The sequence below is a fragment of the Crotalus tigris genome, unplaced genomic scaffold, assembly GCF_016545835.1.
Source record: "Crotalus tigris isolate CLP2741 ecotype Arizona unplaced genomic scaffold, ASM1654583v1 scf7180000018585.330925593:3314079, whole genome shotgun sequence".
Lineage (NCBI taxonomy): Eukaryota > Metazoa > Chordata > Lepidosauria > Squamata > Viperidae > Crotalus > Crotalus tigris.
Window position 1 is genome coordinate 3651259 of NW_024097088.1, and position 27980 is coordinate 3679238.

General features: G+C 50.6%; 3 protein-coding genes across 8 annotated transcripts; 2 read left to right on the plus strand and 1 right to left on the minus strand.

Moving 5' to 3' along the window:
• Nucleotides 1–6: 6 nt before the first annotated feature.
• Nucleotides 7–3714, minus strand: CLDN2 (claudin 2). Its single transcript, XM_039354984.1, has 2 exons — nt 3618–3714; nt 7–1386 (listed from the first exon to the last, which is right to left on the minus strand). The coding sequence occupies exon 2, from the start codon at nt 1194–1196 to the stop codon at nt 516–518; it is 681 nt and encodes a 226-aa protein (XP_039210918.1). The 5' UTR covers nt 1197–1386; nt 3618–3714; the 3' UTR covers nt 7–515.
• PRRG3 (proline rich and Gla domain 3) lies at nt 3671–17958 on the plus strand. Of its 3 annotated transcripts, none has more exons than XM_039354976.1 (6): nt 4007–4146; nt 4832–4876; nt 5538–5698; nt 6363–10067; nt 14398–17137; nt 17734–17958. In XM_039354976.1, the coding sequence occupies exons 2-4, from the start codon at nt 4870–4872 to the stop codon at nt 6894–6896; spliced, it is 702 nt and encodes a 233-aa protein (XP_039210910.1). In that variant the 5' UTR covers nt 4007–4146; nt 4832–4869; the 3' UTR covers nt 6897–10067; nt 14398–17137; nt 17734–17958. The 3 variants fall into 3 exon arrangements, with proteins under 3 accessions (XP_039210909.1, XP_039210910.1, XP_039210911.1); XM_039354977.1 differs by lacking the exon at nt 4007–4146 and adding an exon at nt 4186–4375; XM_039354975.1 differs by lacking the exons at nt 4832–4876; nt 5538–5698; nt 14398–17137; nt 17734–17958 and having other exon boundaries at nt 3671–4146; nt 6363–10184.
• Nucleotides 17564–27870, plus strand: CNGA2 (cyclic nucleotide gated channel subunit alpha 2). Of its 4 annotated transcripts, none has more exons than XM_039354964.1 (7): nt 17564–17689; nt 20627–20754; nt 21511–21606; nt 21947–22114; nt 23394–23501; nt 24454–24560; nt 24993–27870. In XM_039354964.1, the coding sequence occupies exons 2-7, from the start codon at nt 20657–20659 to the stop codon at nt 26402–26404; spliced, it is 1989 nt and encodes a 662-aa protein (XP_039210898.1). In that variant the 5' UTR covers nt 17564–17689; nt 20627–20656; the 3' UTR covers nt 26405–27870. The 4 variants fall into 4 exon arrangements, with proteins under 4 accessions (XP_039210898.1, XP_039210897.1, XP_039210899.1 ...); XM_039354963.1 differs by lacking the exon at nt 17564–17689 and adding an exon at nt 17820–17958; XM_039354965.1 differs by lacking the exon at nt 17564–17689 and adding an exon at nt 18638–18838.
• The last annotated feature ends 110 nt before the right edge of the window (nt 27871–27980 follow it).

A 27980-nucleotide genomic window follows, 5' to 3' on the forward strand; every position in this document is an offset into this window, starting at 1 on the left:
TCAACCCTCTTGTTATGGGCTCCGGCAGATTGGGGTGGTTTTTTTTTTTTTTTATTCCCTTACCAAGGACTTGCAGGTCTCTCCCAGAAATGGTGACTGTTTCCCCACAGCACTGAGCTATGTCCTCCTAGTCCTGTTTCCCACTCGGGCTGAATCCTATGGAATGGGAGATGGGATGACGGCAGGATTTGAGAGGTGCTTAATAGAGGCCTGGTGGGCATCTGTGACTCCTCCAAATTGATTCCTCCTGTGCCATGCAGTCATTGGGCACTTTGCTTGGTCTAGCAGGAAGGTCTTCAGAGGAAACACAGCCCCACTGGTCTCAAAGACACTGCAGTCACCAGACTGTTGACAAGCAATACAACACCTTCGGCAGTGCCAAGTTGCATCGGGAAGAGAGAGGGCTGGAGTGCTGAGGATGAAAGGAGGGTTGTGGGAAGAATAAGCCTATTTGTCTCTCTGCTTACCTACTCAGTGCATCCAGTGAGCCAGTTTTCATGGGTGGCCAGCCACTGCTACACATAGCCAGTCTGGCTATATGCGCTGGCCTTTGGAGATGTGATAGCTGGCAGGGAGCTCCTGTCCGCCATGGCCCGAGAATGATGAGGACTGTAGCAGGTTGCTTGCGAGTCACGAGGTGGGCAGGAGGCACAGAGGATGGTGCCGCCAATGAAGGAGATCAAGGAAGATAGGACGCCCAAATACAAGGCTTCCCCAATCTCATATTTCATGCTGTCTGGTACAAGAGGGTTGTAGAAGTCCTGGAGGATCACATGGAAATTCCACACAAGAGGGATGAAGCTGAGCAGTGCCCCCAGGGCAAAAGTGATTCCTCCCAGAACTGCCACTTTGTCCTTTGCTGGGGAGCTCTGAGAGAAGATGGTGCATCTCATCCCCGCCACAGAGAGAATGGCAGCCAGCGAACCTACAGCAACAGAGGTGGCCATCATAGCTTGGGCCACCTGGAGGTCAGTGGGCAGGCTGAGCAGAGAGTTGTAGATATCACATTGCATGATGCCTGTGCTGTAGGTTGCGCACTCCATCCAGAGTCCTTTTGAAAAGCCAACCGCTGTGACAATGCTGGAGCCAATGTAGGAGCTGATCCGCCAGCTGGGCAGCAGAGTGGCAATCAGGGTGCCCAGCAAGCCCAGCAGCCCCAAAATGTAGCCTGCCAACTGGAGTCTGACCGAGACCATTCTTGCTCTCCTCAGCGATTGCGTGTTGGTGTCTTCTTGCTCTCTGCACCCTTCTGCTCAAGTGCAGGTTGGAGCAAATGTTGTCTAGAAGACCGGGAGCTTGAAAGGAAACCATCCTGGATTAATTATTAGCTTCTGAAAAAAATGCCAAGTGCCCTTTGTCCATCCCCTTATCTGTAGAAATTACGTCCTAAAACGTAAAAGAAAGAGCTATCAGTGATCATTAGGGCAAAGGGAGGAACATCTGTTTTCACTAGTTTAACAAAAATTCTGAGAGGCTCCTTGATGAGAAGCGACTGCTCATTTCTCAGAGGAAGAAGCCCGTAATGGTTGTGGTCCCATTTCAATGAGAAGGTGACCCTCAGCCTGTCTATGGGTTGCATGATATACAGAAGAGCATATACTCATCTGAAGAGATGGGTGGTGCTTAAATTTGAAAATAAATAAAATAAAGCTTTGCTAGGTATTTTTAACACATATAGAAAAATAAAGTTTACCCTGATTTTTAAAAATCCCTTGCAAAAGAGAAGTGTGGAGCTGCTCTTTTACTTGCTCCCACCTGCAAGGGGAGGGGGAGAGGGAGGGGGGAACCAGCACCCACAGCCCCTGGTCCTGAGGCATTTTGTCTCTTCCGTTCAGCCTAACAGACCATCCCTCTCCTGGCAAGGCCTGTTCAACTGCTTCAGGACAGCCAGACCAGAGTTTTGGTTGGAAGAGTGAGAGGATGGGAGGGGGCTTTGCAGGCTCAACACATCCCTTGTCCCCTGCTTATCCTAGCAGAAGGAAGGCTTTTCCTTGTCAATTGCCCAATCTGGTGGAGGAAATGGGATTTGGCTTCTATGCTACTCTCTCTCCCACTGCAGCTCTGCATGCACTGATTGGCAGCAGGGTTGGTGTGTATGTGTGTAAGTTTCCCCACAAATGCCCAGATTTATTCTCTTAGTTTTGGTGCAAAAGAGCCAAGGGGTTGGGGGGGGGTAGTGGGGGGACAGCAGTGTTTTCTGCTGCCCTCCCAGCTTCCCACAGTACAGACAGAAGGCAATATTTGTAGCTCAGAGTTGAACTGTGGGGTCCTTGGTGCTCTCTGAGCTTGGTTGTTTTCTTGCAGATGTTCATGACACAACTGGGGAATAACATCAGTGCGTAATGATGTTACCTAGTTTGGTAATGAAACGCCTGCAAGAAAACAAACAGACTCCAACAGCACCAAGATCCCCCTCTTTCCCCCTACCGCCGCCCCCTCCCCCAGTCTTGGAAGGCAACTAAAACAAGGTCTTAGCATCTCAGGACGGTGATAAGCAGCTGCCCTGCCTGGACGCTTCTTTTAACTTCCGTGATACACAGGAAAGTAGTAATTCAGGACAATATAACCATGATGCTGGAAACAAAGGCCAAGGCTTCGAGACGATGAATCACGCGAGAGCTGGGCTCTCAGCCGATGCACTCCTGGATTGCTCCCACAGGTCCTTTGGGAGCCCAGTTTTAGCCTGGCTTGCCTGCGCGAGGGTGGTAGGCTGTTGGTCAGCCGGCCCGTAAACCAGCGCTGCCAGGGAGCTAGGACTCGAGGAAGGAGAAAAGAAGCTGCTGACAGCCTAAGTTTCAGCAGAGCCACCTGCGGGCTCTTCTTCCACTGCTTGACCAGGCTTCCAGGTGGGCAGGGGCAGGCTGCCATCCAACTCATCTCCCCGTGAATGTGGCGGTGGCGCTGCCCTACAATAATAAGCGAAGCCAACAGGCTCCAGGCGCGTCCGGAAGGTTCTGCTTGGGGGCGTCAAGATGGATCCCTCAACTCTCATAAGGCTCCCAGGGGGATCGTCCCAATCGGGCCAAGGCCGGAAGACAGCATCCCTTTCCCTGGCCTCAGGCAGCCTTTGCCCAGCTGGAGCGTTCGAAAGAGGGTGGTTCGGTCCTGGCTGGCACGAGCTCCAAGGGGCCGCCGGGCCGCCCAGCCTACCACCTAGTCCAAGCAGGACTTCCCAAGCCCTGGGGGAGCAGGTGGGGGAGAACCGCTCCTCCCGGGCAACTCGCCCCCCCCCCCGCCAAGAGGCACGAGCAGCTGCTTCAACTGGAAGGCCTCCTCCTTCCTTCTCCCTGGCGTGGCCTGGAGGCGCCTCTTTTACTGATTGGAGGCGCAGCGAAACAGCTGGATGGGCCACGGGGGGGAGGGCAGCCGCCGGGAGCCGCCAAGGAAGCGTTTGGGGGAGACTATCTACGGAACGGGGCCTCGCCTCCCCTTCTCAGTAGCGTCTTGAGAGAGGCCCGCGACGAGAAGACCCTGGCCCAGAAAGAGGGAAATGCCCCGGGGACTAGGGAGGGCGCGCGCGCGTTCAGCCTCGCGTCGCCCACAGGAGAGGCTCCGGCCGCCCCTGGACCACGCTTCCCAGAAGCCCAAGCGAGAAGGAAAGGTATCCGTTAGCCCACCCATTGGCTTTTCCGTTTGGAGCACGGATGGGCGGGCGGCCCGCCTCCAGCTCGCTGGACCTACGATTAGATAATGCAGCGAGGGGCCAGGGGGTGCGTGCGAGCTCCGCCTCCAGGGCGCGGCTGGCTGGGCGCGCGGCCAGTCCCGCCCCTTGGCGCCTCCGACTGGCCGCGGTTGCCGGCTGACCCGCCGAGCTTCTGGAGGGCTTCTCGCCGCGAAAAGCCAGTGAGCAAGCCGAGGTTTCGGATGGTGGTCGTCTCGGAGAGTTTAACGGAGGGCGGGGCAGAGTGGCTGCCTCGGCTTTGCGTCTCTCGCCCCGAGCACAGGCGGCGAGGCTGGCTCCGTTCTCCCGAAGGCCTTTCTATTTTCCCGGCGAGCCGGGTGAGGGGCGCGCTCCGGCAGGCCCGTTACCCGTCGGTGCCCACGATGCCTGGAGGCGGCGCGCATGACGTCAGCAGCATCCTGTTCTCGCTGCATCCCGTACGTCTCCTCGCTGTTGCTATGGCAACCTCTTCCCCGACGGCAGAGGTAAGGGATCGAAGTCCTCACGGCCTTCGTGCGCTCGAGGAAGGGCTCTCCCTTTGGGAAATGCGGGAGGCGTGTGTGTGGCACGGTTGCTGTGGCCGGCTCGCCTGGTGCTCGCTCCCACTGAAGAGTTGGGGACCAGACCCCCGCTGCCATCCCCGTTTCTTCTGCCTCGGCAAAACTCTTACTCCTCGCTCAGCGCTGGCACCTACGAGCCAAACTGCGGCGGGGTGTGTGTGTGTGTGCCTGAGAGGTTGGAGGGGAGCGTTTGGCTCACCAGTTGCGAGGTCTAGTAACTGAAAGGCAGATCCTATTTGGACTGTGGGATTGCCACTCCCCTCCTTGCGCAAAAGCCCTGCATTGTGCAATGTTGGGGGGGAGGGATTGCCGCTTCTTTTCCATCATCTGATGTAGAACTTCACGTATGCAGAGACCTGCCTTCAGGGGCCCCTCCTTCCTCCCAGCAAATCTGTCCGTGTTCCTGGCACATATGCTGCCAACACGGATCCTCAGTTTCTGGAGATGTTTTTTTCATTATTGTCTGTGCTGGTATTGTCTGGAGGAAGAAGGGCAGCTTCGGGATTGGCCTGGGCAACGGGGTCTCAAACATCTTCGAGGATGGTGGAAGGGAAGAGGAACCTGAGAATTAATGGGAGGTTTTTTAACTGGTTTGCTCTCTTCCTAACAGTTGGCTGAGACCCGTAACTGATAGAGTGAAGACCTAACATGGCAAGTAGGTGAATTTTTTGCTGGAGGGAAGCATGTTTTCCACCCATCCTGGAGAGAAGGGGCTCAAAGCCCTCCCCTACGCCACACGGGGCTGGCTGGGTTTCTTCTACATTCTTGAATTAGCTTTAAAATGCAAGGAGAGAAAGGAGAGGAGGGCTGCTCTTAGACTGTCCCAAGGGGGAGGAGTGTCTTGGGGGTGTTTTGGCCAATGCTGAAACTGTCTTAATCTGAGGTTACCTTTGCAGGAGGGGCCTATTCACCCTCGCCCACGGTTTGTCTTCTCTAAGGAGAGGCTAGGTAGCCTTTCCAAATGTCACAGCCCACCACTGAGGCTGATGGGGGTTTAGCTGTTCCAGGTTTAAGGTAGTGTTTTCCCTCTTTGCATCAAGGTGGTTGATGACATGACCAAGTGCATTGGGTTACCAGCCCACACGAGCCCAATCCTACCCATCACAGGTTAAGAGAATAAGTAATATCTCCTTCTTCTGCCACTGGAAATTTAGGTGGGAGGGGAGATGATGATCTTGCTCTGCAAAGAAGCAGCAAGGCCTCCACCACAGAAGAAGAACGGGAACTGGCAGAGATGCAGAGAGCCACAGATGCTGGCAGACATTTCGATCAATTCCTGGCTTGTTAAGGTGGCCCTGTTGGTGCCTGTCTTCCAGCCTTCCTCACAGCCCCAAAAGCCCATTCCATCCTGAAGCGCTTTCCACGGGCCAATGGCTTTCTGGAAGAATTTCGCCAGGGCACCATTGAGCGCGAGTGTGTGGAGGAGGTCTGTAGCTATGAGGAAGTCAAGGAGGTCTTTGAGAACAAGGAGAAGACGGTAGGTGGGTCTGGGAGGGAACAGCAGGGGTATCCCTTGTCTTTCACCCACGTACTCCCTTGCACCAAGTTTCCCCACTTTGCTCCCAAGATGTGGATAAGAATCCATCTGGATGAGGGCTTCAGCTACTACAGAGGGAAACAGCATGTTAATTTCAAGTGCTCAATATAACATTCATTCTCTTTGTTCCAAGTGTCTGAAAAGGCTTATTATTCACTGCTCAAGAAATAAGATATAAGAGCCCTTGGCTCCTTGGTGTAAAAAGAGTGAGGAGTGGACAGGTGGGCAAGAGGATGAATTTTGCAGGAGGAAAGCAAAATGGGCTGATAGTTGGGTTGGAAAACAAGCTATGCACCAGCTAAAACCTAAAGAAAAAGTCAGAGGAATAAATACATTGGGTAGTCTTGTTTTGGTGATTTCTCCAAGCATCAGGAACCATTTGTACTGCCTCCTAGTGATGGGACTGCGTGATTGCATATGAATCTCTGTCTGTCTCTCTCTCTCTCTCTCTCTCTCTCCCCCTCCTTCCCTCCCCCCCCTCTCTCTGTTGCTTGGCTCGTGACACATGGTCCAAATCCTTAGGCACTCTTGAGCTAATCCCTTTCAGGGGGACTATGAGGGGGAGGGTAGATGGTTGCTGACTGGTGTCTCCCATTCTTGGCAGATGGAGTTCTGGAAGGGTTATGCCTACTCTGTCAAAGATGCCTCCAACGGAACAGACCGCTCCGATGCCATGTACGTCGTGGTGCCCCTGCTAGGCGTGGCATTGCTCATTGTTATTGGTCTCTTCATCATCTGGCGCTGCCAGCTACAAAAAGTCACGCACCACCGGCCCTCCTACCCCCAAAATAGGGGCCTGGCCAGCCGAGCGGCTCGCAGCTTGCCCAGGGTGAGGGTGCACCGTGAGGCTCCTCCCAGCCAGAGCGAAGCCCACTACCAGCGGGACCCAAGCAGCCGAGGGGCTGCCGATGGTGAGTGGGGGCAGGGGTTGCCCGGTCAGCTGGCCAGGACGCTTGTTGAGCCTGACCACGTGGCTCCCCCCCTGTCTAGACTGTGTAGTGCCACTCCTCCCCCCTCCTACGAAGAAGTGACGGGGCAGCCTGACGGCAGCAGCGCAGAGGAGCCCAACGTGTCCTACAGCGACCCACCCCCCAAATATGAGGAGATTATGGACCCACCTCATGCTCTTGGGAAGTAGTGGCCCCAGAGCTTCTCAGCCAGAGGATGCTGTCACAGAAAAGCCTTATCCTCCACCCTCATCAAGTGCTCCATGGGTAGCCGGTACCATTCACCCCCTTCACTCCTCCCGCTGGGCTGCTGCAGGACCAACTGAAGCGGTTCTGGTTCCAGGGATGGGGTGGAAAGCCCAGCTGAACTGTGCCCCATTGGCCCTTTGCAGGAAGACAGTTGAGCCGCTGCTTGGGTGGCTCCCCAGGAAGGAGGCTGAGCCCCACCGCTGCAAGGAGAGGCTGCTGCAGAGGGGCATTTGGCACCTTGAGATCCATCCTTTTGGCAAGAGCTCGGTTGGGCACTGATGGTGGATCGGGCAGGGTGGGGGCTTTGCCACTCTCTACCCACCTGGGATGAGGAGGGCAGATACGGCTTTTTGGTATGTATCTGACCCGGGGAAATGTCAGTCCTTCTTTTCTTTCTACCCAGCACTGCTTTGTTCAGCCAAAGGAGGGGAAGAAAGCCTACCTCTGTGCTTGCTGCCTTTGTCTGTGGATTGAGCCTTGACACAAGGCCTCCTTCTCCAAAGAGAAGTAGCCCAGAGCCAAAGTGAATTGTTGCATTCACAAAGCCAACACATTGACGAATGCCATTTTCTGATACACCTGTTCCACTAGAAGGGGGCATGTCTGTGTCTGTGCCTGTAATTTCTGTGTGCACATGAAGGTCAGAGGAGAAGGACTGAGCCCCTCCTCCCCCCCCTCAGAAACACAGCAAGGCATTGTCTGGCCCTCCAAGCTTAGCCCACTGGCCCAATCTGCATCTCCCTCTCCCCGAGGCTGTCCAGAGGTAAAACCCTCAGAGCCACACGCTGCCAAAGGGGATTCTAGATGGGCATCTGTGCAGGGAACTGCTCCTGTTGCAACAGCACTTCCTCCTCTGGCGGGATTCGGGCCCAGCCCCCAGGTCAGCTGCACTGGATGTTCTGCCCCAACAGTTGACTTTCCCCTTTGCCCCTTTCTTTGGACCTTTCCCCTGCTGAATGGAAGGGGGGCATCCTGCTCATCCTGCCTTCAGTGCCCTATATCTCCCCCCACCATGCAGCCTCCTTCCTTTCACTGGAATTCCCTGAAGATGTCTCCTTGCCAGAAGGAACAGCTGCTCGATGTTTTCACTCCCCTGGACAAAGCACGCACACTCTCTCACGCACTTCTTTCTCAATGGTGCTAATGCATAGTCAGGTATTCTCTCCTTGTGACACTCTGACACTCTGTAGGCTGCTTTACTGTATTTATACTTTTTGTTTAAATTGAAAAAACTTCATTTCTCTTGGGTAGTAGATTGTTTCTTGCACTATCAAAACCAGCTCATGATCAGCCATGAATTGAGATGTGGACAGTGGCAAAAGGTAAAAAAAGACATCTAACATTGTAAGTACAGCCACTCTCCTTCTGCCTTCACTGCCTACCTCGCAGGGAGATTTTATTCCTCTCTTAAGAAAAAGAGCTGCCTACCAAGCTGGTATCAACCACCCTGAGCCCAGGGAGACTGATGGCCATGGCGAGTTGGCCTTAATGAGTTGCCCCATTCCACCCTCTCAGGGCCCAGAGAACCTGGAACAGGCAGATGGGTCTCGGGGTTGTCAGTGGAGAGAGATTGGCATCTTCCATGCTGCTAGTGAAGCCTCAGGGGACCTTTCCTGAGGCTCCGATCTGCATACCAGCCGAACAGCTCTCCCTTCAGCTCTCCCCATCTGAGAAAAAGGCTGTGTCCAGAGCTGATGGGCAAAGGGCTTTGTGGGAGTTGGTAATGGCATGGTTTTGCCTGCAGAAATGGTTTGCGCCAGGGATAGGTTTAAAGGCCACGTCTGCTTGCCATATTCTGCTCCAATTGCTGCATGTCTAGGTCTGAGTTAGCCTTCTGCGGCCTGGAACTCCATGAGCTGGATTGTGTGACACATGTTGGCAGCCAAGTTTGTATGTGTGCTGAGGTTGCACTTTTCCAGCTTTTGGTGGAAGTCAGGTTGTCACGTCCTTCCCGTGAGGTGGACATGAAGGGAGCAATCAGGCTGCTGGGGCTAGATTGGTTGGTTTATATGCTGAGCTCTTCCTGAGGTTAGGCACCGGTGCCGAGGCAACTAATTTTCTTTCGGGCACCTCGGCCTGGCAGATGCTCCAGCAGAGTGGGAGGTGGGCCGGAGAGGAGCCCTTGGACGCGGCAGGCAAGGCAACCCAGGGCCCTTCTCGAGGAGGGGGGAGGGCAGCGCAGCTCCTGGGGTGGGAGGAAGCACCAGGCTCTGCAGATGGGAACCACTGCCGGCTCCCTTTTGGGTCAACATGCGAGAGGCGAGCCGGAGCCTCTGGGCGCCAGGTCGGCATCGCAGGCTGGCCAGGCCAGCTGGTTCGGACTCATCACCTTTGGCCGAGTGCACAAACACTCCGCGGGCCGCAGTAGGGGGTGGGTCATGCCGGGCCAATCGCGGGTGGGGGCTGCTGACCTCGGCTGCAGGGGGGCTGGCGGATCCTAAAGCTGGGCCCAAGAGAAAAGGATGTACCCGGGCATTTTTCTCCTCCATCTTTCCTGCCTCCTGCGGCTTCTTTGTAGGATTGCTTGCCTGGTGCAAAATCTTTCAAGGGCCCCGGTGAATGGACCTTCCTGCAAGCCGCAGAAAGACACTGTGGGTAGGTGTGGGTGTCAGTGCGCTCGTGCAAGACTCAGCCCCGTTCTTCGGGCACTGGTGGTCTCCCCCGGTGCCAGGACCCTCCGGCGGCCATGCTTGCAGGGTTGTACAAAGGGAAGAGCTATGTAATATGGAGGCTTTGCCTGAACTGGCTGGTGAGAATCCTTGCCTGGAGCGTGGGGGCCCCAGCGGAGCCTTCGTGGCCGCGACCTGGGGGGGGGAGGCCTTTCTTCTGGTGACTGAATGGCGTTGCAGGATCTCTTTTGCAGGGGGCGGGAGCAAAATCCCAAGAGGCGCTCTCCTTCCCCCCAAGAGTTTGAATTGCTGGACGGCAAGGGAAAGTGTTGGACAATCGCTCCCGTCACAGAAGGTAGAAGAGTGGGCTATGTCGTCTGCACAGCTGGACAAAGCCAACCGAGAGCCTGCTCGTGTGGGTCCCCAGCCGGCTGAGGGTGGCAGTCGACGACTTCTTCCTCCTCTCTTTCCAGATGTAGGTCCCTCGAAAGCCTCTGCCGGCAGGTAAGGCAGGGATCTTATGGGATGGGGATAGTTGGTGGAGGGTATTCACAGTTTCCATGTATTGCCACATGCCAGACTGTCCTGGCTGTTCCTAGAAAATAAAAGGCACAAAAGCTATTCAGCTTTTAATCTATTAAATGATACCTGTGGCCTCAATCCCATTACTGGCAATTACAGATCAACACTCCCTTGTTAATAGGCTTGCGCCTCTAGGGAGGGGCTGCTCCAAAGTGAAGGAGAGAAATAAGCATCTCACCCAGACGCTCTAGTAGAGGGGACCTTCAGGACCCCCTTGTGGGATGAAGGAGACAGCCTGAAGATACTGAGATTCAAGGGCCGAAAGCCTTTACAGGTTAAAGCCACACAGATTATTGGAAGCCAATGAATGTTTACAAAACCAGTTAGACGCTGTAACAGCTTGCATGTGTTAGCCTGCACAGTTGTGGGTTTTTGCGATCTGTGTAAAGCAGACTGGCATAGCCCAGCTTTGGGAAATGCACAAAATTTTCCTGGCTGGTTACACCTGCAAATCTAGCAATACTTGTGAATCCAGGACCTGCATAATTCATTCCTTTGAGGAAGTGCAAACCTGTCCAGAATTGGAACAGAGAGCCAGATGATTTGGGGTTTTACCTGTTGGATGACCTCTGCCAGTAATCACATGTGGTCATCTAAAGTAAACTATGGAAGAGAGGATTGGATCCTGCATCTCCTCTGAGGGAGCAACCCTCAGCTGACCTTTCTCACTGGCTGGAGAGAGCAGACATGCTGCAGAGCGATGCTCCTGCCCTTGTGGTGGGACCAGACTGATTGAAGATATCAAACATTGCAGAGAGGATCAAAAGATTATTGTGCAAAAATACTCACTTAAGTAAGGAACCAAGGAAAACAAAGGCAATGTAACATCTTTTCTTGGCATACACAACCGCAGGCGTCTCTGGGCTTTTTGCCAAGTGAATGCAGAAGACCTTGAAACTCTCAAAGTTATGGGCTACACAGTACATGCAAAAGCAGTATAAATGATAATACAACCATTACTATAAGAATGTGGATCTGATAACGACGTGGGCTAAGTTTATTGTGGGCTGGCCTGGTAACTCTTCTTTCTGGTCTTCTAAAGCAAGGCTTTTCAACCAGTGGTACGGGTATCACCTGTGGTACATTGGTACCTGGCAGGTGGTACGCAACCATCCTAGAAAAGTGGTAGCAGGGGAGGGGAATGAGCTGAACCGGGGCAGCACCGCACAAGCCTGAGTGAGAGGTGGCTGGAGCTGCAGGGCTGTCAGGGCTCAGCAGAAGCACCAGGATCAGCACCGAGCTCCAGCTGGAGCTCGGTGCTGATCCTGGTGCTTCTGCTGAGCTCAGAAGAAGCGCCAATCAGGTGGAATGTTGCAGCATCTCCAGGGTCTTGTGATTTACATTCAGATGCTTGGCAACTGATTCATATTTATGACGGTCACAATGTCCCAAGGTTATGTGAAGCGACCAAAACCTGCTGCAACCACCCAGCAGACCGGGGGAATAAAAACCAAATACCCCTTCACCCCATCCCCACTGCCAATCCTCAACAGAAATGCTCACAACAATGAAAACCTCGGACAGGAGGAAGAGTGCCACAGGGGTGGGCAGGCAGGTGTCTTGCTCAGCTGTGCCTTGGGGGGCACTTTTTTCAGTGCCATTGTAACTTCGAACAGTCACTAAGCGAACTGTTGTAAGTCGAGGACTACCTGTCCTTCATCACTTTTTTCCTTTTTTGGGGGGGGAGTGGTCATCAAGTTTTTGACACCTTGCTAGGCGACTGGTGGTACTCGGATATTGCCATATCCTAAAAGTGGTACCATGGGTGAAAAGGTTGAAAATCCCTATTCTAAAGAGGCTCCTAGCCTGTCCCGGCTGCCTTATAAACTGTCCTTTATTGTGCCCATATGTGGGCTCTCTGCACACCACAGGAACGGCAACAATTCAGTTTGTTTCCTCTGCCTAATAGGCATTTCAGAGTCATATATGCAAAGACACAGTATTATTTGCCCCCCATAGAGCTGAGCAGATCACACTCATATGCAGGTCCTGATTTCTTTGCATTTTCCATCCTATCTCCAGGATTGCAATCTGATGGAAAGAAATCTAGGTAACTTGCCTCCTCCACGTCACTCAATAGCTGCCATTCTTCCATTTTCTCCACCCATTATCTGGAAAGGGAAGCTGGAGGCAAGGTAGAAGTTGCCAGGATAGTTGGACCCACAATGAATCTCTAGGGGGCACACAATTGCTTTCTTTAAGGCAACTGATGTGGCTTCCTCCCAAAATCTATCCAGTCACCCCACCCACAGTCGTTTGGAGGGGGGCATGGATCTAACCGCAAGGGGACAAAACCCACGCCACAGAGTGCCCAACCAGCCAACCAACCGTCTGTCTGTCTGTCTAGCCATCCGTCCATCCATCGAATTGATATGGCTGCCCGTCTCCTAAAAAGCAACTCTGGGTGGCATATGCAACAACTGACTTCTCTAACTCAAGCCATGGGACACGTTAGCGCAAAGCCTGGGGGGCAGGAGTGGAACTGACAGCAGAGAAACTGCTTGGCTTCCTGTTGCACAGGGATTTCTTTTTGCTCCTTTCCCTTTCCCTTCTTTCTCTTTGCCCTCCCCTTCCAGCTGGAGAGAGGATGGGTTTATGAGAAGATTTTTGGCCTAAGGAAGGATAATTCTTAACCAACCCTAGATCTGACGTATGAGGTCTGGCAGTTAATTTGTTGAATTGACCTGTGGGTCCCCCAAGACCATGGGGAAGTGAGCATTGATAGAACTCACTCGCAAGAGCCCTAGGAAGGTTTCCTTGTGTGGGGCTGATGGGATCATCTTCCTTCCCTTCCCCCCTAGAAATGAAGTCTCTCTCTTTCCAACCTTCTGGGGCACAGCAGTAACCCCAGAGCTGGGGGTGGGGGCAGAGACAGGAACAGAAGGGGTTTTCCAGGACATTAGCCACGTCTGGTGTCCTTGCTATGGGTTGAATCCAGAGGTTTCTGGTGAAGAGCAACAGAGGGTGCTTTGTCATCTCCACCCTTGGGAGAATAGAGGCGGCTTGCTGGGTTTGGAGAACAAGAGAAGAATGTGGAACCCCCGCTCCCCAAAAGTGTCCAAGTGTTTGATGTGCATATAAGTGTAATGCTTCCTGGCTTGAGGTCCTCTTTTCCAGTCTTTGGGCTGCATGAGACAATCCACACCGGGCGGAGCAAGGAAGCCACTGGGCCACATGCCCGTTGAACCAGCCCCAAATGCCAGGGGCTGGTTTTCCTGCCCCTTGGCAGCCAAAGTGGGCAAAATCTACCAACGGCATGTTCAGGTAGCTCAGATACAGTGTCCTTTAAGTAAATGATACCTTTGGCCTCAATAGAGATTGTAGTGATGAGTTACGTGTGTGCACACAAGCGAGCAGGAGATGCCTGTGGAGATGTGTCATATTTAATTCTAAGCCCGTGGTGGCAAACCTATGGCACGCGTGCCACAGGTGGCACGCAGAGCCCTCTCTGTGGGCATGTGTGCCGTTGCCCCAGTCCTAGGCCTTCAGTTCGGTTTTATAAAATGTTTTCGCTTTAGGCCTCCACTGCCGTGTGCAAAAACAAAAAAGGTTCAATCAATTTCAACTTCTCACAGGAAAAAAAAGATCTCGCAAAGTTGGAATTGATTGATTGAACTTTTTAGTCCCACCCAGTCTGCCGTTACCACTGCAGCCACGCCCACCCATTGGGCCACATCCACCTAGCACCCGACGATACATGTGGGTTTTGGGTTACTGTTTGGGCACTCGGTCTCTAAAAATTCCAACTTTGCAAGATCTTTTTTTTTCCCTCGAGAAGTTGAAATTAATTGAGCCTTTTTTTTTTTTTTTGCACATAGCTGCGGAGGCCAAAAGCCAAAAGGTTTTATAAAACCCAGCTGAAGGCCTAGGACTGGGGCGACGGGGTGCGTGTGTGCCCACAGAGAGGGCTTTGCATGCTACAGGTTCGCCACCACGGTTCTAGGGGGATAACCCAGAGCAGGGACTTCCAAGGGACACCTGACGTTGCTCCTGGGCTGTTGGGTTGTCACAGCAGACCGTCTGTCTCAGCTGGTTGAAGTGCATTCAGTTCACTGGGAATGTTGATAGGCAAAGCATGCAAGGAAGGGACCAGTGTTGGCATCTTTCTCTTTTTTTGCAAATCCTCCCATTTCTTTGAGAAAGCCTCTTTTCTTCATGGCTGAGCTTGTGGGAAGGACTGCCTGTCTTCCCCCTGGACCAGCAGGCACTTGCTCAGCTTCCAGCTCTTCCTCTGTCTCCTTGCCCCATGCAGGCTGGAGTCAGGCCTTCTGCCCCTATGCCCCAGGTCCCCGGCTTCCTTTGGGGAGAGCAGGATCTACTCCTCCAGGAACGTCCTTCAAGTGCTGCGCTTCCTGGGCCAACTATTCCAGCTGCTGTGGGGGCCCAGGAGGGTCCAAATTAGGTATGCCCAACTACCCTGTGGAACTCTGCATGTTGCGCACTGAGAAGTGGGTCATGTTTTCCAGGAGGTACAGCCATATCCCCAAGGTTGACCAGACTTGCCAGGACCTCTTTCTCTGGCCTGTTCCTCTCACCATTTATGACCCTGTTGTGCTCCTCACCTGCCAGCTTTTTCAGTTTGGACTAGCCTGCTCTCCCTCCTGCACGCAGCAAATGATGTGTTTTCACCTCCTCCCTTTTGTCCCTGGGAGGTGAACTTGGTCTCCAATACATCCCTGGAGGAGTCTGGCATCCTGGAGAGTAGGGCAATGATGGAGCAGATAAGGGAGAGGACCACCAAAATGGATTTTCCCTTGTGAAGCACTGAGATGCTGCGAGAGCCTTGTTCCCTCGGCTTGAGGTGCACAGCAATGGCCAGGTCAATTTCTCCTCTTCCTGTCTCCTGTTTGAAATGCAGCTGTCTGACCTTTCTGGGCAACTTTGTGCACTGGAAGAGCAAAATGGGACTAAGCGCCAGAAGGAGCTGTTCGTTTACTCCATGTTGGCCTCCGCCTGGCTCTTTAACATGTGGCTCTGGCTCAGGAGAGGACTTGCCCACAACAGCCACAAAAGGAAGATGATGCATGTAGCTGTAAGACTTGCGACCAGCCGTTGGGAGAGGGGCACTGAGTGCTCCTGGTCTCTCGTGGCCAGAAGGGTAGGAAGGGAGAGGAAAGGCTGCCCTTCCAGCCTTTGGTTTCTTTTTTTCTTAACGTTCCTGTTGTAAGCCATTGCCAGGTTTTATCTTTATTACTATTGTTATTCCCTGTAAGGCCCCTCTTGGGTTGTAGAGGGAGAAAATGTCTTCTCTCCTACTTTTCATAGTCTTTCCTAGGGGGTGGGGGGTGGGGTAGTGGAGGAGATGGCATTGGGTTGCCCTCTTTTCCACTCTTCTCCATTCAGAGATGATAGCAGGGAGGTGCTGTGCACTTAAGAGCATGATAACATTGGAATTCTGGTTTTTAGATGGCTCTGCTGGCCTTTTTTCACATTCTCCCCATTGTTGGTTCTTGTGGAGCTAGTAGAAAGTAGTGAAGATCATCTTGACGGAGATATGCAGACTGCATTACCGAGGCTGGGAATTCCATAGCAGACTGAAAATACATGGAAGGGGCTCAGACAGAAATCTCCCTGAGCTACAGGAACATAAGAAGGCCGAGGAAGACTGTGCTTATAGCCACTCTCCATAAAAAATAGTTTTCGTCTTCCTGTGGAGCTGATTTCTGGATCTACTCTACCTGGTGGGGCTGCAGCATGGTTTCAGTGTTTAATTTGTATATAATTTTGGAACTTTTTGTTCATGATAGCTGCAGCAAGATTATTGTATGCGCAAAAATGGAAAGATTCAGCACTGTCCATCACAGAAGAATGGCTGGTGAAGATAACAGAATTTGCTGCGATGACTAAATTGACTTTTTTGATCAGAGAAAAAACAATATCTATGTTTTTACTGACTGGAAACCTGGATGATTAAATCGGATATATTATAGAAAGAAGATATGTTGTAACCATAGAATAAAATTTCTAATTGTTCTTATAACTGCTGTAAAAGAAGATTATAAACTACTTCTTTGTGTCTTTTTTTCTTTTTCTGTTTTACTGTTGCACTTCTATGGCATTGATAGCAATCATGGAAGGGCCAATGATCTGGCCTGGCTCTGTTAGCAACTTTTGGCTGCTTCCAGCATTGCGTAACTCTTCTCTGGTTGCCACCAGCCTCCTCTGCAGTCATTTTGTTTGTGCTGCTAGACATTTGTGATAGCAGAAGAGCAATCATACCAACCTCACTAGGAGGGCTGAAGGCCTGGGTCTTGTAACACAATTTCCTGCCCAACCCACAGATGGGGCTCCCTCCTGTGGAAAGCTCTACAGGGTGCTGTAGCAGCATGGATGGGACTTGCATGTCAAGGCGGGACAAGAAGATCGGCCCAAGATCCCTGGAGCAGGGCTTGCACTAGTTTTGCCAGCTCTGTCAGCTCTCTCCACTTCCAGCCAGTTGTTACGGGGAGTGGCTGGGAGGTGGTCTTCCCACTGCTGCACCTTAGCTTCCCACCCAGCAAGCGATTAAAGTGATGTCCTTTCCAGCCTTGCTTCCAAGACAGAGCAGAGACCTGCTTTGCAAGCTGAACAAATCGTGGAGTGTAATTTTGTGCCATCCCACAGGGGGAGAAAGGAACGGTAAACCAGAATATCTGAATGTGCCTGGTTGTTGCTTGTTGCATTCTTCCTGGAGAAACCTTGTGGTTGTTGTCCCGCCCTTTCCTCTGCCACTCACTTCCTACCACCCCCTTCTCCAGGGAAAGAATTGTTGTGTCTTTGCTAAGTGTGTTTTGCATTCTAGGTGCACTAAGGAGTATATGTCAGAGGATGTTGGTTGATGGTGTGCCAGCTGCTGCCTCGGGAGCCTTGCCTGCTGCCATTTTTCTTTCAGATCTTCCGATTTTCAAGCTGGAAAGTCACATTCCTCCCAAAATTTCCCTTCCTAGGACTCCCAAGTCACATTTCTAATTTGGAAGAAGAATGGTTTTGCAAAGCAGTGGCCTTATTTGATTGTGAGTGCTGCCAGTGGTTAATAGCACAGATTCTGCATTTGCTCCCTGCTTAGAGAGTATCTTTTGTAGGCAGAAGGTTTCAAGTTCAGCCTTGGCATCTCTCCAGTTTGAGAGGGGATTGTTTGTCAGGTGGTGGGAAGGCTGTTTTACTGCCTGCAGCCAGGCAAACAGGTGGGAGAGATGAAGACGCAGTTGGCCTGTTGAGTTTGCATCTGAGAAAATTTGATTGACATCCATTGATGTTTCCAACATGTTTTGACTTTCTTGCCCGCTGGCTCCCTAAAGAAAAAAGCAGCAAACCTGCTAGCTCAAAGCGATCCGTGTTGGTGCTGGAGGTAACCTTGGCAAGCAGCCGAGTCCCTGAGCAGCAGAAAGTAGTAGAAAAGGCGAGCTCCTTTGGGCTCAGCTCCCACACTTAGTGAGCCAGAGGAAGGGCTCGGCAGCAGGTACCGTTGAGCAGCAGGTGGTCCTTCCAAGCCAGTGGCAGGAGAGGGGTTGAAGTGCATCTTGGTTCAGCATTGGCAGCAGGGGTGAAATTCCTACAAAAAGAGGGTAGGCAACGCCTGGGTCTTTCTCTGGCTCTTCTTTTCTCTCAGGCTGCATGAGTGGGTCACCGAGCACCGTCCCAGCCTACAAGGACCTCCTCGTTCTTTGGAACACCTGGCAACCCTTTGAAGCAGCAAGTCAGCTGCCCAACTGAGGCCCAGAGAGAGGGTGCTCAGCATAGACTGCAGGATCACTTGGAAGCAGCAGCTGCTGCTCCTCCAGGCCTGCCCATCTCCAATGCAGTGACCTGCTTCTGACACGGCCGCACCTGACTAGTGAGTAGCAGGGGAAGGGCTGGCTAAGCCTACTTAGCTGGAGGAAGGGTTAGGTTTTGGGGGCCTGGGGGAAGAAACTTACATGGTGCTGAGGATAGTGGCCAATAGCCTTCCTGCAGCTTCTTTCTCTGGCAAAGAAAACTCTTATTTCACACTTGCAGTTATTGAAAGGCTAAACTGAGGCCACTTTGGAAATGCTTTGCCATTGAACAGGAACAAACACTGACATGTATGCAAACGTGCAGGATGGCAGCGGAGGGGGAAGGCTGCTTTGGTTGCCCAGTCTCAAGTGTGGCAGAGATAATGGATGTCAGAGAATTTAGAAATAAAGCACTGGTCAATTAAAAGAACTACGGTCAATAATAAGTTGCCCTGGGAATAGTTCTGAGATCCCACTTCTCTCCTCTTGTTCCAACGGTCTCTTTCATTTTCTTCAACTGACTTTTTAAACTGCTCCGGAATGACAGCAACTGTCTGTTAAACACAGCCAGGCAGCTCTTTCCCTGGCACAGCAAAATCAGTGCAGCTAAGCTGCCTTCTCCTTTTAACCAGTTTGCTTGCTTGCTGCTAAGCCTCGGGGCTGCCTGGCTTGTGTACCCTTCTTTGACTCCCTCTCACCCCCCCCCCGCCCCAGGCGTCTGAATTCAGAGGGCAGGAAGGGAGAAGTGTCCGTGTGTTCTTGCAGATGATCAGCCAGGGTAATTACTAAAAAAAAAAAAAAAAAAAGGAGAAGAAGCCAAGATAATTAACTTCTGAATATCCTACCACGCTTGGCACTTCTTCTGAGCTACTTGTCCAAACAGAGGGAAGCAGTCGGAGTTTCAGGTGGGGAGGTTTTGAAAAGCTGTAAAGAAGAGCTTGGAAGCCCATCTTCAATGAGGTGAGGTGATACAGTAGAGGTACCTGTTTCCCCTTTTTTAGGTGACCTAGTTCAGTCAGGGGTGTGGCTTTTGCTCATAGTTGGGGGGTGGATCTCCCCGACTCAGCTCTGCAGTGCAAGAATACGTCAAGTCCTTGAGTATTATTGCTTTGATTCATGATTATTTTATTGATAGTTCTTTTCTCTCCCACTCTAGATACAAGTACTGCTACTACTTTTGCTTTTATTATGACTACGGCTAAATTTGCTGAAAGCAATTGCAAAACAAACAACCCAAGTTAGGGACAAAATGTCCACCTAATAGACTGTGGCAGCTGCTTCCTGCAACTGGTTTGTTGAGGTCAGTTGGAAGCTGACCTCAACAAACCACAAGTGGTGCCTTTTGGCTAGTGAGCTGTTCCTCTAGCAGAGTCAGGTGATGCTCCTCCTGTGAAGCTGGAAGGTTGGGGGCTTGGGGGCTGCCTCTCCAGGCTGGTTCCTCCCATGTTGGCCTGCTGAGTCTGCTGAGGACAGGCCACGGAAGCCTCTCACACTTGTTGTTAGGCAGGAGCTTGATGCTGATGAGGTTGTCATGGTTCTGATAGCAAAGATGAAAGCCTTTGGGAGAAGCCTTGAACAACAACGTGGGGAAACGGGAGTTAGAGCAAAGGGAGGCCAGGGGGGTGCAGCAGCAGAGAAGGAAAGGAGGATGGGAGGAAAGTCTCTCACCAGCTACATCAGTTAAATTCAAACACATTTTTGAATGTGAATATGGGGCGTTTTGCTTTGCCAACTGCAATTGTCCAATTTGTTTATTAACATGTAACCATTTAGATCAGAGGTCCCCAACCTTTTGGGCACCAGGGACCGGTTCTGTGGAGAGAGGTTTTTCCGCACACAGGAGGGTGCATGGTTTTGTGTGCTGCCTGCATCCCACGGATGGGGCTTTACTTGTTTGTGTGGACTGGTTGCTGGCATGCCGCAGCCCAGTACTGGTCCATGGACTGGGGGCTGGGAACCCCTGATTTAGATGATTTAGTTTTTGTCACTCCTGTAAATTGTATCTGTGGAGATGTGTTACTACAGGGTGTTTGTAGGGTTTTGGCAGATGAATTGAAGGAACAGGGAATTTCAGGTCTGCACCTGCCACATGGTTAGCACCCAATCCACCATTCTTTTCCTACATCTTTCCTTGCCAGAGCTCTCTGAATTTACGGGGCTGTAACTTATTAAGCCAGCTCCCAGCTATTGGCTGCAGGGCTCCTGGGGGTGTGGAAATTTGCACACAACCCTCCTTTTCCTAGGACCAGAACTGATTCCTTCTCCTGGTCCTGGGCAGAAAGCAAACGATGCCAGGAGGAAAAGGGCAGGCTGGTGGTTCCCTTGAGATACGTGGGGACAGGACTTCAATAGAGACACCTCAGAAAAGTGGCCAGGCTGACAGGAGGAAAGGCAACCTACTCTGAGGTGTTTCAAACGATCCTCCATCCAACATGAGAAAATGCATTTTTGAAAGCCCCAATGCAGTGACTTTGCTAAAGGAAAGTCGAACAGCAGCCTTGGCAAGATGGACTTGCCTGAGCTGATAAGCCACTCCTCTGCCAAGCAAAGTTGCCATATTTCAGTGGATCTCAGGGAAATTGCTTAAGATACAAGTTCCTCCAGATTACCAACAATATGCCCCCTCTCACGTACAACAAAGTCATCTTTGGATAAAGCCATAGTGAAGCACCCAACCCAGAAGCAAACCTCTATCAGGTTCTTGCATGTCCAGCCAGGCTTCTTTATTTTCCCTGTTTTCTGGAGCAGAATAAAGTTGGTGGCTTCCACACATGGAGGATGATGGCAAAGAACAATGGTGCCAACCACCAGCGAATGGCCTCTGTAAAAAGCAAAGGTGATCTGGAGCAGACCAAGCTCAGCAACCATGATAGCAGGTAACTCAGGGCTTTGGAAAGGCTGCAAGACCCTCCATTTGCCAGATGGGCATCTGGTTACATTAAGACAATGTCATTTTGCACATTTGAATGCACAGTGTCCATTTTGCGCGTGTGTTGGGGGGGGATATGGAGTGCTGTGGTGTGCTGCAAACCCTGCTCCTTTTGTGCACGTTTCTTGTTGCAGCCACATATAAAAAGTGTGCAGTTCAAGGCTTTGATGTTGCTTCTGTTATTCAGATGGAATTTACTAACAGTCTTCTACTGTTAGGAAAAGGGGATCTACTATGTAGAGGGAACTCAGGTTGGAGAAGCTGCCCTGATGCCAAGGAAACTCCTGTGACCCATGATATGGCATTTCATCAGAAAGAGCCTGCATCTTTTCCTGGTCTCTCCTCCCCTTGAACTGAAGTCTTCTCTTGCCTCATCAAAGTGAGGCTGATAGAAACAGGACCTGGTTTGGCCAATAAAGAGATCACTGGGTCCCAGAAATTTGGTTTGTAAGGTACAACCCTATGGATTCCCACTAATCTGTGTGGGAAATAGACTTCATTTCTCTGCTGGGCCCACATTGATGGGTCCGGGAAAGGCAGAAGCTCTTGAGGTTTTCCAGTCAGATGCCTCTGAGACAGTAGCTCAGGGTTTGGTGAGTTACCGAAAGAGAGGAGTGGTCTTGCTGAGTGTGGTGGGCAATGGTGGCCAGTTGCTTAGCTTCATAAGCCAAGGAGGACCACTTGCTGTTTGGTCTCTCTACAGGCTTCCCTCCGTTGATGATGATGATGCCTCCTCGGAACTGCGACGTGTGGCTGTCTTGGAGGATGCAGACCACCCCAAAAAAGGGGCCCTTTCCAGGTGGGCTTCACGTGGCTTTGTTGGAAACTTTGGGCTGCAATCACTTTAAGAGTAATTCTGTAGTTTGCCTAATAAGACTGATGCAATCATGGTTCCTGGGTTCAATATATGAGGATGTGATGATGTTTCAGCAGGAGGAGTAACAACATTTTGGGGACTATAAAGGTCAGGAAGTATTCTGTTTGGACTTTACTGCTTTCCTTCTCCAGTCCTAACCAGGCAGGAGAAACAAACAATGGCCCATTTGTTTCTCTGAAGCTTTCTGTGCCACATCTTCAACTCCAAATCAAGAAATTAACCAACCAACCTTCCTCCCTTCCCCTACCCCACCCCTCGCTAGGATAGCTCGGCTGGTGATGGCTGTCCGAGGATGGGCAAAGAAAGGCATGAAAGACGAGGAGAGACCGGACTCCTTCCTGGAGCGCTTTCGAGGACCAGATGTGAAGGCTTTAGCATCAGAGTTGGCAACAGCAGGTGGAGATGGCCTTGCAGGCCAGGGGAAGAAGAAGTGAGTCTGCCTAACTCCCTGGTGAGAGGGGGAAGTCTCTCTCTTCCGGGGTGGCAGTGGGGAATGAGGGAGTTCCTTTCTAAGGGGTGTCTCAAGAAAGAGGGCTGCCTTGACCTTGGATCGGGGATGGCAGCAGAGGAGCCCGGTTGTTAATGCCAGAAAACAGCTGCTGGGCATTCTATGGAGGGGAGGGGAGCACCTGAGAAAAATGAGAGGAACACAAGAGAAGGAGAGAGTGGAGCCCATCTACTACAGTGAAGATGGCTACTTGGACACCCTTGGTCCCCCTGGTAAGGGAATGGCTATGTTGCACTGAATGCACTTGAGGAATGTTGCCTGGACCTCTTATACGGATAACGGAAAATTTGAGCTAACCTTTTGGCATTTGGCAAAATATCTCTTGGGGCCAGTCCTAGCAGTCAGCATCTCCAGCTCTGCTCAGTCCCTCATCTCACAGAGCAGCTGCCACCTACCAACTCCTCTCCTTACACACCGCCCAGCAGGCGCCGGCTGCCAGGTTTTGTCAGGGCACTGACTTTATTCTGGATGGCATGCTCAGGGCTCCTTTCTCTGGGCAGCCGGGGAGGCCTTGAAATGCCACAGAAGCAGAATACAGAATAGCAGAGTTGGAAGGCACCCTGGAGGTCTTCCAATCTAACCCCCTGCTCAAGCAAAAAACCCTCTGCCATTTCAGACAAATGGCTGTCCAGTCTCTTCATGAAAACCTCCGGTGTTAGAGCACCCACAACGTCTGGAGGCAAGTCGTTCCACTGGATAATTGTTCTTAACTGTTAGGAAGTTTCTTCTTAATTACAAGTTGTTTCTCTCCTTGATTGTTTTTCATCTATTGCTTCTTGTCCTGCCTTCAGATACTTTGGAGAATAGGTTGACCCCCCCCCTTCTTTGTGGCAGCCCCTTAGATAGTGGAGCACTGCTATCATGTCACCCCTGGTCCTTCTTTTCATTAAACTAGACATACCGAAGACAGATGGTAGGGCAGTGAGTCATAATCAGCCCCAGAGTCCTCTCAGTATCTGTCCAGGAGGTAGACCTTTCAGCCAGAGACTGGCACTGTCTCTTTTTTCCCCTGGGCTAACCAAGGATGTGCTTCACTGAAGCCAAGGCAGTGGATGCTGAACAGAAGTATGGCAGTGGCTGTGCTTCGGCCCTCCCACCCTGGGGGCCCCATCTAAACTGGAACTGGGTTTTTCCTCTCATCACCCCTGCCCTCCCAGTGCAGCTCAGCTCCTTTAAAAGAAGGTTTTGACTGTGTTTCCAGAAAGAAATGGAAAGTCCTTGTGATGGACCCTGCTGGGAAGTGGTACTACCGCTGGCTCCTGGTTATTGCAGTACCAGTTCTGTACAATTGGTGCATGCTGGTTGCCAGGTGAGTGGGGTATGTGGTTGTTTGGGCCTTTCCCCCTGTGTGTTTCGCTCCCGCAGGGCCTATCAGCTGAGCAATCAAGCAGGCTCCAGCAACTGCAGAGTGGAAGAAAAGATTCCTAAGTACGCCCTTTCCCAAGCATTATTTTGCCCCAAATGTGATCATCCACCATTGGAGATCTGAGCTGGTACACTCCGGTCGTCTCCTTTCTTACCTGCCATGGTGTCCCTCTTCCACTGGCTGCAGAGGAAGAGAATGTAGGGACAGAGCTACTTTCAGACATGTCAGTCATCAGAAGGAATGTTTTGCTGGAGGACAGCTGTCATCTTCTGATGCATGAAGGCCCAAAATCTGTCCCTGGAAATTGTGCTGGTTGTCTTTCCTCTCCTGGGGGACCACCCCTCCCCCCCCAAAATCAAGAAAGCTCTGTTGGTTCAATGCAAGGGAGGGTCAGCCAGTTCCCTGCACAGAACATCCAAATGCTCAGTCCCACCATTATGGATCCACTCTTAATAAATTGATTTCCAGCCTTTAACTTTTTTTTTTCCTTCCTAGCAGTTTTCCTTCAAGTGCAGGACGCATTTTTTTCAGATCAACTGAATATTGATCCATTTGATCATGACAGAAATTGATTGGCCAGCCTGTAGCCAGAACCTGATGTTGTGGACTGAGAGGGACTGGTCCAAAGTCACCCAGCTGGCTGTCACAGCTATGGAGGGACTAAAACCCCCAGTTTCCTGGTTTCTAGCCTGATGCCTTCACCATTAGACTAACTGGCTCTATTTTCAGCTTTTAATGAAGGCACACAAAATACACCTTGAAGAAGGTCCACCCTATGGCGAGCATTTGCCTGTCTTTTCTTTGGCTAGCCCTGCCCGGTGGCCCCATGGTCTCTGCTTGTCATGGGCTTTTCAAGGGCTTCCTGAGCAGCACCTCAGTTCTGGTCTCTTTGCAGAGCCTGTTTCAATGAGCTCCAGAGAAGGTACTTGCTCTGTTGGCTGCTCCTGGACTACCTGGCAGACACCATTTACATCGTGGACATTGTCATCCGGATGAACACAGGTGAAGTAGAATAGGTGGGATCTGGATTGGGAAGGGTTTGCGCTCTTTCTGTAGCTGAGGGAAAGATGTCTGTCTCTCCAACAGGCAGAGAATGATCCCGAGAAAGTGGATCTCCTTGCCTGGAGTTCTGGGGGGGAAAAAAACAGTGAAAGAGTTATCAAGCATTATTACCAACAATGACCAAACTAGGCAGTAGCGGCCACCATAGAAATGACTCTGCCCTGCTAGCCTGCTGAATTAAACTTGGGAACTTGTAGCTTTCAATATCTTGTCTCCCCACCCTTCATTACTGTGAGAATAGAAAATGTGTGATCCAGAGTAGCTCTTTCACTGATCACAGGCAGACTGTGGACCCTGGCTGTAAGGAACAGAAGCACAGAATGAAGTGTACCTAGTACGTATTTGAATTGGTCTTTGTGTTTTTCCTGGTAGGTTTTCTTGAGCAGGGATTACTCGTCAAAGACTTCAAGAAACTGCGTGCTAAATACATTGCCACTTTGCAGTTTAAGCTGGATATCCTGTCCATTCTGCCTACTGACTTGGCATATTTTGTGGTTGGCATCCATCGGCCTGAGTTACGCTTCAATCGGCTACTCCATTTTCCTCGCATGTTTGAATTCTTTGATCGGACTGAAACAAGAACCAGTTACCCAAACATCTTTAGGATCTGCAATCTGGTGATGTACATTTTGGTCATCATCCACTGGAATGCATGCATTTACTATGCCATCTCCAAGGCCATTGGCTTTGGAGAAGACACCTGGGTTTATCCAAATATCTCAGATCCAGAGTATGGATATTTGACAAGGGAGTATGTCTATTGTCTCTACTGGTCCACACTAACCTTGACTACCATTGGTGAGACTCCTCCCCCTGTGCGTGATGAGGAATACCTCTTTGTCATCTTTGACTTCCTAATTGGAGTTCTCATCTTTGCTACTATTGTGGGAAATGTGGGGTCCATGATCTCCAACATGAATGCCACCAGGGCAGAATTCCAGGCCAAGATTGATGCTGTCAAGCACTATATGCATTTCCGCAAAGTAAGCAAAGAAATGGAAGCTAAGGTGATCAGGTGGTTTGACTACCTTTGGACCAACAAGAAAACTGTGGATGAGTGGGAAGTGCTCAAAAATCTTCCTGACAAACTGAGGGCTGAAATAGCTATCAATGTCCACCTTGAGACACTGAAGAAAGTGCGGATATTCCAGGACTGCGAGGCTGGACTTTTGGTGGAATTGGTGCTCAAGCTTCGCCCTCAGGTTTTCAGTCCAGGTGATTATATTTGCCGGAAAGGAGATATTGGTAAAGAAATGTATATCATTAAGGAAGGAAAGTTGGCTGTGGTAGCAGATGATGGTATTACTCAGTACGCCTTACTTACAGCAGGGTGCTGTTTTGGAGAAATCAGCATTCTCAACATCAAAGGAAGCAAAATGGGGAACAGGCGAACGGCAAATATTAGGAGCATTGGTTACTCTGACCTCTTCTGCCTGTCCAAAGATGACCTCATGGAGGCTGTGACCGAGTACCCAGATGCCAAGAGGCTCCTGGAGGAGCGTGGCCGAGAGATCCTCACCAACGAGGGGTTGTTGGATGAAGCGGCAGCGGCAGAAAGCATGGAAGTGGTGGATGTGGGCCAGAAGCTGGACAGATTGGAGACCAGCCTGGAGACGCTGAACACTCGATTCTCCCGACTCTTGGCTGAATATGATGCCACTCAGATGAAGCTCAAGCAGCGCCTCACTTCTCTGGAAGCCAAACTGAAGGAAGACAAGCAGGAGGAGCTTTTTCCCGAGGGTTTTATCAGCCCACTGGAGGAAGAGGAAAAAACCAACCTTTGAAGTCTTGCTTCCTACCGTTTCCTGCTCATTTATTTTATTTACTTTGTTTGCATGTTACTTACTCCACCAAAGTGGCTCTCATCAGGTTATCTGACCACAAGATCCATTTCCAGACTGCTGCTCTTTACACACCTTTCTCCTCTTAGAGTGACCTTACCATTCTCCCAATGGTTTCCTTCTTTCACCAATTAATTTATTTAGATAATGGAGTCTTTCTTTTTCTTAACTCATTCCCTTCATTTCTTTTCCTAGTCCCCCTTGAGATGAGACAATGCAGGATCTTAGATGTTCATTCTGAAAAACAATTGTGAAATGGAAAGTAGATCAGGCTCTCCCGCTCTTACTTTGACCTTTACTCTGGTGACAATAATCCTCCTTATTTAAACATCATTTCACAGTTGGTGACTAACAGCCAATAAAAAATTCCCAAGTCTTCCTGTTCTGGAGGCAATTTCCAATGGAATTCTATTGCCTATATATGGGTGTTGTGTACCAGGACATAGAATCATTTCTTTAAGTGAGGTCTGCATAGTTCAAAATTGCAGCGAGAAGCATATGCCTAAATATCCTTGAATTCTTCTTCTCACTTTTTGCTGCCTGGATCTTATTCTATTTCTTTTGAATAGTGAGACTTCCTGCTATGTATTCTTTGTTTTTGAAGATAATGAAATTTCTTCTGGGGTAACGCTGCCAAAAAAATGCAGCACATCCTGGCAGGAGTAGCTGTTTAAGGATTATCTTCCTGTATCTCAGGCAGTCAGGAAAGGCCTGGTTCAGAATCTTTCCTGGGCCAGCCATCCTTTCTCATACTTAGATCCAACTTGAAGAGGACCTGAAATTAATTGGGAATAGCTGTCCAATGAGAATAGATATTGGTTGGTTGAAGCCCATAGCTGCCCACCAGATCCCCGTGATTATAGCCCTGTCCTCTTTTAAACCAGGGATCCTTCCAACATCATGGATGGAAAAATTGTGTGTTCTGCAGGAATTGTGAATTGGGTCCATGTGGTGGAGTTGTCCATAAGGGTTTTTGTGCAATGCTTCGTTACCTGATCAGATTCAGTCCTTGGCCCTAACAATAATAGGAAAATCAGCATTTTGCCTAAGGAGGAGAAACAAGTGTTTGCACCCTCGTGGTAACACTTGCTTGGTCTACTAGAGGTGATGCAGAAATGAGCCGCTGTCCTGCTTCAGAAGCTGGTGATGAAGAAGAAATTCTCCCATGCAGCTTTATAAAGAGCAGCTGGATCCCCCCCCCCCAGCTAACTAGAATTGGAAGCAGATCAGGCCAGTTGGAAGTTATGCAGGTTCCTGAGAAAAAGGCACAGATGAAAGCAATGTGCCCGAAGTCATTTTACATATTGCGCTATTTTTAGTGTATTTTGAAAGATGTCTGCCTTGATGTAAGAGAGTTACAGGGCTCCATGTCATACTTTTTTAAAAAATAAAGTACTCATTGTCAATGATATGGTTGATTTCTTTTCTTGCTGCCTTTTCCCCCCCTTGTAAGTGGAAAATGGGGCAGTGCAATTGCTGAAGCTGGTCTTTCTAAAGAAGCTTTATTTACCCAGCAAAT